Source organism: Malania oleifera, chromosome 6 (assembly GCF_029873635.1).
Source record: "Malania oleifera isolate guangnan ecotype guangnan chromosome 6, ASM2987363v1, whole genome shotgun sequence".
NCBI classification, from domain to species: domain Eukaryota; kingdom Viridiplantae; phylum Streptophyta; class Magnoliopsida; order Santalales; family Ximeniaceae; genus Malania; species Malania oleifera.
The window spans coordinates 14,981,224-14,990,985 of record NC_080422.1 but is presented as its reverse complement, the minus strand read 5'-3'; the positions used below and the strand labels follow the sequence as shown (position 1 = coordinate 14,990,985).

Here is a 9,762-nt window from a genome sequence, read left to right as displayed (position 1 = left end):
GGAAAACCTAACAGGGAGGGGAATCAAATACTTCAGGTCAGATAATGGAACCGAGTATGCCAATTCTCAATTTATGGAGTTTTGTGCTAAGTAGGGCATCAAGAGACATTTTGCAGTTCGCTGGACACCTCAGAAAAATAGTGCGGTAGAACGGATGAACCACACTCTTGCTAATAGGGCTCGGTGTCTCAGATTGCATGCAGGGCTACTGAAGAACTTTTGGCCGAGGCAGTTAGTATTGCTTGTTTTCTAGTTAACCGATCACCAAGGGCATCACTAGCGCGTAAAGTGGCAGAAGAGGTTTGGATGGGAAATGCAGTAGACTACTCTGAATTGAAGGTATTCAGGTGTCCAGCCTATGTCCACGTGTCTAGTGAGGAGAGGTCTAAGCTTGACCCGAAGTCTCATTGTTGCATCTTTTTAAGATGTCTAGAGGGTGTGAAGGGGTATAAGTTGTGGGATCCATTGGAAAATAAGGTGGTGATCAGTAGAGATGTAGTCTTTAGTGAGAAGGTTATGGTGAAGTGTACTTAAGAGTTTGATGAATAGAAACAGGAGCTAGAAAGTTGGGGCAGTGATGAACAAATTATGCAGGTGGAGATAGAAGTTCAGGGCAACGAAAATGATCATGGTCCTACAGTTGCAAGGAGCTCTAGCTTAGGAAACCAACAAGTCGACTATAATCTTATACAGAGATCCGGATGCACTATTAGACCTTCATCAAGGTATGGTTTTGATGAGTTACTATCTTATGCTTTCCTTACTTGTTACAATGATCCAAGTACTTTTCAAGAGTTAGTGCACAACCAGGAGAAAGATAGGTGGATGGGAGCAATGATTGAAGAAATGGAATCACTGCATAAGAACAAAACATGGGAATTGGTGGAGCGTCCAAATGGGAAGAGACCGATAGGTTGCAAATGGGTGTATAGGAAGAAGGAGGCAATTTTAGAAAAGGATGGAGAGAAATTCAAGGCACGGTTGGGGGCAAAAGCATACTTACAAAATAAGGGAATAGATTATGATGAGATCTTTTCCCTAGTGGTCCGACATACTTCTATTAGAATTATGTTGGGGTTGGTAGCTCATTTTGATCTTCATTTGGAACAAATGGACGTGAAGACAACATTTCTTAACGGTGACTTGGAGGAACAAATTTACATGGTACAACTGGAGGGAGTCCTTGAACTAGGAAAAGAAAATTTTTTTTGTAGGTTGAAGAAATCTCTTTATGGGTTGAAATAGTCTCCAAGGCAACGATATAAAAGGTTTGATTGGTACATGATGAAGATTGGCTACAAACGGTGTGAGTATGATTGTTGCATTTATGTGAATAAATTTGGGGATGGTTCTCTTAGTTTCTTGTTATTGTACGTCGATAACATGTTGATAGCTGCAAAGGATTTAACTGAGGTGAATCAGTTAAAGGACCGGTTGCATAATGAATTTGACATGAAGTATCTTGGTTTAGCCAAGAAAATACTTGGAATGGAGATTCGGGGAGACAGAACTGCAGGGAGATTATGGCAATCTCAGGGCGATTATGTGCAGAAGGTATTGGAGAGGTTTAGCATGGCTGATGTGAGACCGGTGTATACTCTTCAAGCGAATCATTTCAAATTGTCTATTACAGATTGTCCAAGTTCAGATGAGGAAATCCGAGATATATCAAAGGTCCCCTATGCTAGTGCTGTAGGGAGTTTAATGTATGTTATGGAATGTACAAGACCAAATTTGGCTCATGCGATAAGCGTGGTGAGCAAGTTCCTCTCTAATCTAGGAAGGTGGCATTAGGAAGCTGTCAAATGGATATTTAAATACTTGTGGGATACATTGGGATATGGCATGATGTTCAGCAAGCAACAGGATTGTCCTTAAGTTATGAGGTTTGTTGTTGTAGATTATGTTGGAGATATGGATGACAGAAGGTCTACAATGGGATATGTGTTTACCCTTGTAAGAGGACCGACATATTGGAGATCCATTGTACAGTCTCTAGTTGCATTGTCCATGACTGAGGCGGAGTATATGGCAGTTGTCGAAACTGTAAAGGAAGCCTTATGGCTTACTTGTTTGGTCAGAGAGATGGGATTACAACAAGATGGTGTGGTGCTGCATTGTGACAATCAGAGTGCCATTTACTTGGCAAAAAATCAGGTATACCATGCTAGAACCAAGCACATTGATGTGAGGTTTTATAGAGTTCAGGAATTGATTGCTTCGAGTGAACTTGTGTTAGGGAAAATTCAGACATCTAATAATGCAGCAGATATTCTAACCAAATCAGTTACTTTAGAGAAGTTCAAGCATTGCTTGGACTTACTCCATGTCTCTGAGTAATAGAAGGGAGGCAAGCCCAAACCTAGCATTTTTAAAAGTTCAAGATGGAGCAGTTCATGATTTTTGGGATTCTTCTAAAGGGTGTATAATCACCAAGGTAGAGTTTGTTGTTTGTGGCTCTTATACTTCAGTTTTTGTAAGTAAATAAAGAGGAGGGAAAAACATGAAGAGACAGCACAATAGAGCTCGTCGATGAATGCCCTATGTTTGTCGATGAGGGTACAACAATGGTTCATCGACGAGAGCTCTGAATTGAGACAATACCAAGAGTGATCATTATTGAAGTGTATTGTGTATATTGTGATTTCCATTGAGAAATTTGTGTGCCTTTTGCTTCCGTGGATGTAGGCTTTACCGAACCACGTAAATCTTTGTATTGTTGTTCTTTTTGGTTGTGTTATTTATTTCTTGTTGTTTATTCTGCTGTGCATTTTCATTATACGATCCATATCTCGACAAACTTTGTCTTTAAACTATCATATACTATTATTTTATATGCTAGTCACATGCCTTTTCTTATTTTCCTCCACATATTACAAGTAGTGAAAATGGCAAAGGATGCAACTTTAAGTTGCTTTGGAGATTGGTATTTTCTGAGGTTTTTTTTTTCCTAAAGTAAATCGATGAATATTCTATTGTAACAAGTATATTATCTCATGTTTTGTTTTTTGTTATGTAAAGAGAAGAGAATTGGAGAACCATTTTGAAGCACTTCATTAGTTTTGGAGAAGAAGAGAATTAGATAAGCATTTTGAAGTACTTGATTAGTTTTGGAGAAGAGGAGAGTTGGAAAAGCATTTTAAAGCACTTGATTAGTTTTGTAAAAGTATTTGGAAGCATTTTTTTTTTTTTTTGCACAAGACTATAGGTGGTTGCTTTATCTAGCTATTTGGAACTCATTCAATTAGTTTTTAGGAAATCGGGTCTTCTTAGTGTTTAACCAAAAATCTTTAAATTTTGAAGAACATGTTGTCATACAATTTAATTTTTTTCTTATTTTTGTATATGATGGTTTATGTTTAAAAATGTTCATTTCATGTTTTGGGATCTTTGATTATATGGATGTTGAGACTATATTTGTGTTTACCATAATTGTATGTACACTTTTTAACTATATTATATATTTGCAGGAATTGAAAATCTTTTTGTGAATAAACGGTACAAAAAGAGTGTTAGATATAATTAATTTTTAATTGTACAAGTTGATCAATGGAACAAAAAAATACTGCTCATCATTTTAATTTATAGGTTCGTAACATAAAGTCAATTTCCAGGTTAAATAATCTATGCTAGCGGTTTTAATAATTTATGCTAGCAGTTTAATGCCCTATACATAATCAGTTTTAATGTAATATACAAGTGGTTTTGTAGATATCTACTAGCAGTTTTGGTGACATATACCAACATTTTTAATGACATATACCAGCGATTTTAATAACATATACTAGCGGTTTTAATACCATTTACAAGCGGTTTTATAAACATATACCAACCATTTCTTTACTTTGAGTAGCAGTCTTCTTACAACTATATCAATGTTAGAATTGGCCACATACCAGTGGTTGTGAAAACCTTTCACCAGTGGTCTTTATAACTATTGGATATAAGAACTGTTACAATGATTTTAAAAAGAAACCAGCAAAAGGTTTTACTGATTGTTATATGCCAGCAATTTTATTAATTATACCATGCGATTTTAGTAACCATTGGCGATGCATATACCGATCAATGATTGAAACAACTGGTGAAAGCTGGATTTCTTGTAGTGTTGCATTGGGTTTGCCCGTCAACTAAATTTAGCCTTCTAAAAGTTATGCTTTGATAGAAGGCAGAACCCAAGGTTCTCTCTCAATAAACATTTAAAAAATTTACCTTATATAGAATTTGAGTGTAATTGTAAACGAAACATCACAACTATTTATTTTATTTTTATTGCTAAGGACCAACAAATGGATCCTTAGAGGAAGAAACATACAAGAAAATGGAAATAAAAATAATAATAAAGCCCTATTCTTGCACTCGGATCTTACAACTATTTGTAACTATAGAGGTAAAGAGATCTAAAACTCAAACTTGCTTATATAGGCATGGGATGGATGAACAACGACTCAATATAATCTTTGAGAACTCTTTCAGCATTTGTGAATCCATCATCGTACCTGTAAATAACATCACTGGCTTGAGTGAGATTTAGGATTCGAACAATGAGAGGCCTTGGAATGGCTGTTGGCCTAAGGCATTCCTCATTGACATCCTTCCATGCATTTGAAATCCTCTTTCGAAGCTCAACTTTTACCTCTTCTTCTAAGACCCCATATTGCTTCATGTAGCACTCAACGCTAGAGGCAACATGTCCTCTCTCTTGCTCAAACTACATAATAGTGTGTATTAATCAAAAGTTAAGAGGATATGTTTTGTAAATAGGTTGAAGATAAATGCATGTAAAGTAAAACTTAATGTTGTATGTATGATTGTAATTTTGAAAAATAAGATAGGAAAACTGACTCACGTGGTGGCTGGCAATGTCATCCATGAGACGGCTAATGATATCTGAAGCAGTGATGATTTTAGGCTTGGTGTTGATCCAATGAAAGGCAGCCTCTGTGGCAAGCTCCCCCATCCCGATAAACGATGCCGTTATGACCATGCGATAACCTGCGGTGGTTAGGGCGTTGCCCATGTACTCCTCAAATGTTGGTACATACTTCTCGTTCATCCACTTGGCCTCCACATAGTATCCTTTTGCCACCTCCTTCACCTGCTTGTTCATATTATCTCCATTTACCATTTGATAAAGACTTTTATTTTTTATTTTTTTAAATTATGTATTTACTTACTGTATATTTTATTTTATTTTTTACTTTTCTTGTTAACAAAAAATAAAAGGTAAATTCTTTTCATAATTTTTTTTTCTTCTGTCGAATATTTTCTGAGTTCTAAGGAAGACTTTAAGGTTTGGTTTGACTTAGGGGTTTTGTGAAGAAAGGAAAGAATATAACAAATAAATCAACTTTTTCATTGTATTTTTTTCTTCAGTACTATCAAAAATGATATTTTAATCAAACGTAATTCAAAGTTAAGACAAATCAAAAGAATGTAAGCCATACTGCTTCAATGGTGTGGTGGACACTATAGGATCTCCCTTGTTTGGCCATCTCTTCCTCAAATTCTCTATACAGATTTAGAAAAGCCCTATAGCTTAACTTCATGTAATCTGGTAGCCCATCAATGGCATCAACTTCCCACCTAAGGAAAATTAATCATTACACAATTTAGCCATATAAATGAATTGATACCCACTTAATGAAGAGAAGAGAAAATAAAAGAAAGATGAAGGCGGGTACCTTTGAATGGCATTGGTGTAAAGTTGAAGTTCATCAATGGTGCCATAAGCATCATAGGTGTCGTCCAAAATGACGGCCAAGGCAATAACTTTGGTGAGGATGAGTCGTGCAAGGGAGAAATGAGGCTCATAATATGTACCAACTGCCCAGAAGTAGCATTCCACCACTCTATTCCTCGCGTAGGGCAGCTTCTTAGGAAACTCCAAATCTTCCCACCACCTACAGCAACCCACACCCTATATTAGGCTCTATTTGCCTTGAAGTCATGTAGTTTTTTTTATAATTTTTTTACGAGAAGCAGTTTTTTCTCATGAGATTTGCAAATTCACCCATCGATCGTACAAATTTGTACAAGTTAGTCTTTGGATATATTGAAGTGGCATAATTCCCTCAATATACACCAATATATAATTTTCACTTGTGTGAGTTATTAATATAGCATTTTTGTGAAGGGGGTTTAGTATTGAAATTCCAAAACTAACAAGTAATGAAATAAGAAATTCGTCCTTTCTTATTTACTTATTTTTTTAAGTGAGAAATGAAAAAACTAAGGAACAAAGTTGCTAATCCATACTACTTTAACGGGTCCAAACACTAACATGATACATAACTATGACTGACGAGTTCCAAATCTCATATGAGTACTCTCTGTCTCCACATTGGAGGCGCATTGCCTTACTAGATAGGTAGCTCAACTCTTACTCCATAATCATTCTACTACCATCTTGATTCAGATCTAAGATTATAAAAAACTATGTGGGGACAAGGGGACCTGCCCCATGCTTGCCTATTGCGTAGAGTGGGGGTGACTCGCTACATGTCTCATATCAAAGTAGTAGGTGCAAGGATAGCATCAAGGGGCAAGTCTTCTTTTTAATTTGCATGAGAACATGAATATAGAAAGTCCCAAACTTTAATTAATTATCGGCACTCTCTCTCTAAACTGTGACTCTTACTTCTTTTAATATCATGCTTATCATGAGTGAGATCCACTCGCTATATGACTCATATAAAAGCAGTAATTAAGTGCAAGGACAACATCAAGGGGCAAGTTTCCTTTGTCATTTGCACGAGAACACGATCATAGAAGTGTCAAAATCTAAAAGCAATAGGTGGAAGGACATCAAGGGACAAGTCTCCTCTATAATTTGTACAAGAGTACAAATATAGAAATTTCAAACTTTAATTATTGGGACTCTCTCTTGAGCATTGAACAAGTAAGTCACACTTCCTTTAACATCATGCTTATTATGAGTGGAACCTAATCTTGCGTGTCTCATGTAAAAGTAGTTGGTGCAAATATATCATTGAATGGTAATTTCTTTACTATTTGCATGAGAGTATGAACATAAAAGTTTCATACTCTAATTATTGGGACTCTCTCTCTTTCTTTGGGAACTTACTTGGAGATGTGACAGTGTTCTTCTTGGTGTTGTATCTGCAACATGTTGAAATCCAGCACTGCAAATTTCAACAATGTTTCATTCCTAGACTCATCTTGTCCGTAGAGAGAGATGAAGTGGGAGGCCTCCAGCCTTGTGATAGTCTTGTGCAGCGGCCGCTCTAGTGCATGCTTCACTTGTTTTCCCAGCTGAGGTTGCCCTGCTAGTATTCCACTCTTCACGCACTCCTCCAAGTGACCACTTACGAAACCCACAGCTTCCTCCAGAATGTCTTCTCCTTGTATCCCCAAGTGCGCTGCTTCGTACAAGCTCAACATTCCTCTGACATCCTTCCTTAGTTCTTTCTTGAACTTCCCATCACTGCCCTTGAATTTCTTGAACACATCTGAAAATTTTAGAAGTACCATTAGTGACTGCATGTGTGTTTTTCTTTTGATTTCCTATGTGTAGATAACATAGGATGCATACATAAAACACAACACAGACACAGAGAGAGAGAGAGAGAGAGAGAGAGAGAGAGAGAGAGAGAGAGAGATTAATGAGGAGACTACTTACTTGAAGATAGGTTAAAACCATTCTGCCTAAGCACACGAAAGAGTAGTGAAGTGTTGTCCAAATCATCGCCATTAAAATTAAAATGACCAGCAGCAGCAGCAGTAGTAGTGCAGGCAGCAAAAATGAGTTGAAGCTGGTCCTCAATCTCTTTCTCAAAGTGGTAGGACACTCCTAGGCGCTGGAGTGCATTGATTAACTTCACTTTGTCTACCATGTTGCCCTCTCTCTCCATCACCATTCTTCCCACTTCTTCTTTCAACCCTTCTATCTGCTTTTCGTACCATTCCCTCTTCTGCAAAATTAAATTAATTATCTACTTCACAAACACACCCACACACACACATATTTGACTATGTATATTCACGCATGTCCAAGATATATAGACAACATTCATCATTATTATTAATAGAAACATTGTGTTTTGAAAATCAAGACGCGTGAGCAACGTAACTCCTACAAACTTATCTAACATGATTTCCAACTAAATAGATCGAACCTTATACATATGTTAATTTAGAATTCAGTTTCGAATCATAAATATTAATTAAATGAAAGACCCCAATGGGTCGGTACAGGTATTAAAAACTTGTCACAGAAGGGACGAAAAACCGAAGCGAAAAATACAGACTTGAATCTGTTGATGTTTACCGAGTTATCGGGAGAGAAAGAGATGAACCGAGAGGCCCACATGGAGGGGGCAGGAAAATCAGCCAGCGGACGAACTACAGCACTCCCAGCTGGTTGCTGGGAGTAGTTCATCACTGCGAGAGATGGCTGTTGCTTTATCTCCATTTTAGGGATGAGCAGCAAGTAAATAAAACGCTAGCTGGCTATACGATACTAAGATCTTATGGGATTGCTTATTGTTTTTTATTCAAAAGTTCATCAGCCTGTAGGGCTATTTATAGGGAACATTTCCCATACAGCTGAACAAAAATAATAACCACGTGCAGCCAAGAAAAAATCACGTGATGCCATCCTCTCATATCATCCTAATTTGTGGGTAATTCAATGGGCTGGTGATGATGATAGGCTTTACTTATGTGTGATATCAGGCTGTGTGGGTGTTTTCAATTATGTGAACAAGAAACAAAAACTTATCTGTCAAATTTCTAGTGTTTTGTTATTTACCTCCATTTCTTCTATATTTGTACTACATGTTTATTTGAATAAAGGTTTGATGTTATAGTAAAATTAAATTTAAAAGAACGGAAAGAAGTAAAAAAAAAAAGGGATAAGGAAATAAGAAAAAAATGTGAATATTAAATTTTTAAATAAAACAATAAATTTAATGGGAAACGCATCACCATACGGATAGTGACACATGACGCCCTAGGACAACACATTCGGGAAATAGCATGATGCGATCCAAGTTACCTAAACTGTGCTTTTTTTTTTTTTGGACGACTGGATCGCTGTCGTGTCAGTGATTTGTTTCTAACCTCCCTACACCCATCACCTTCTGTCACATGGCGAGTCACCTTGCCATGCGTCAACTCTTGAATTTCAAAATAAATAAATAAATAACACCGCATGTTACTATGTGTTGTTGCATATGGCTAACAAGTGGTAGCCTAGTCCCATTTCCCGCCTCTCTTCCTTGAACCAGGTCAACTTGAGTTGACTTGAGTCAAACCAATTGAACCGGTGTGACCTCTTGAATATCTATGGTTTTTTTGTTTTTATTTGTGTTTTAAAATTTATTTTAATTTTAAAATTTGGGAAAAATAGTAAAAAAAAATGAAAAATAAGAAAAAAAATAAAAAAATATGATTATTTGGCTCATTTTTCTACTGAGGCCAAAAAAATGAAAAAAAAATATATAATAATAAATGAAATTGGAAAATTCCCTAAAAATCTTAGAAAGTTGCAGAAAGGTCTTAGAATATTGCAAAAAATTATAGAAAAATAAAAGAAATTTGAGAATGCTTTTAAGACCCCTTTTCCTTGAATTTAGTGCATTTGTATGATCATTTTGCATGTTTAATATTTGCATATATATATATATATATATATATATATATTATGTTTTATGTGTTGTGCATTTGTGTGAACCAATGATAAAACGAAGGGTAAAAAAGGGTTTCATACCTTACCTATATCTGAGGGGGTTTATCTAA

General features: G+C 36.3%; 1 protein-coding gene across 1 annotated transcript; it reads right to left on the bottom strand.

Annotated features, from left to right (window-relative positions):
• Positions 1-4,234: 4,234 nt before the first annotated feature.
• On the bottom strand, positions 4,235-8,519 carry LOC131157294 (valerianol synthase TPS1G-like). Its single transcript, XM_058111335.1, has 7 exons — positions 8,291-8,519; positions 7,643-7,934; positions 7,088-7,472; positions 5,685-5,903; positions 5,448-5,586; positions 4,850-5,098; positions 4,235-4,711 (listed from the first exon to the last, which is right to left on the bottom strand). Exons 1-7 carry the CDS (start codon positions 8,432-8,434, stop codon positions 4,418-4,420), a joined length of 1,722 nt encoding a protein of 573 aa, XP_057967318.1. The 5' UTR covers positions 8,435-8,519; the 3' UTR covers positions 4,235-4,417.
• Positions 8,520-9,762: the final 1,243 nt, after the last annotated feature.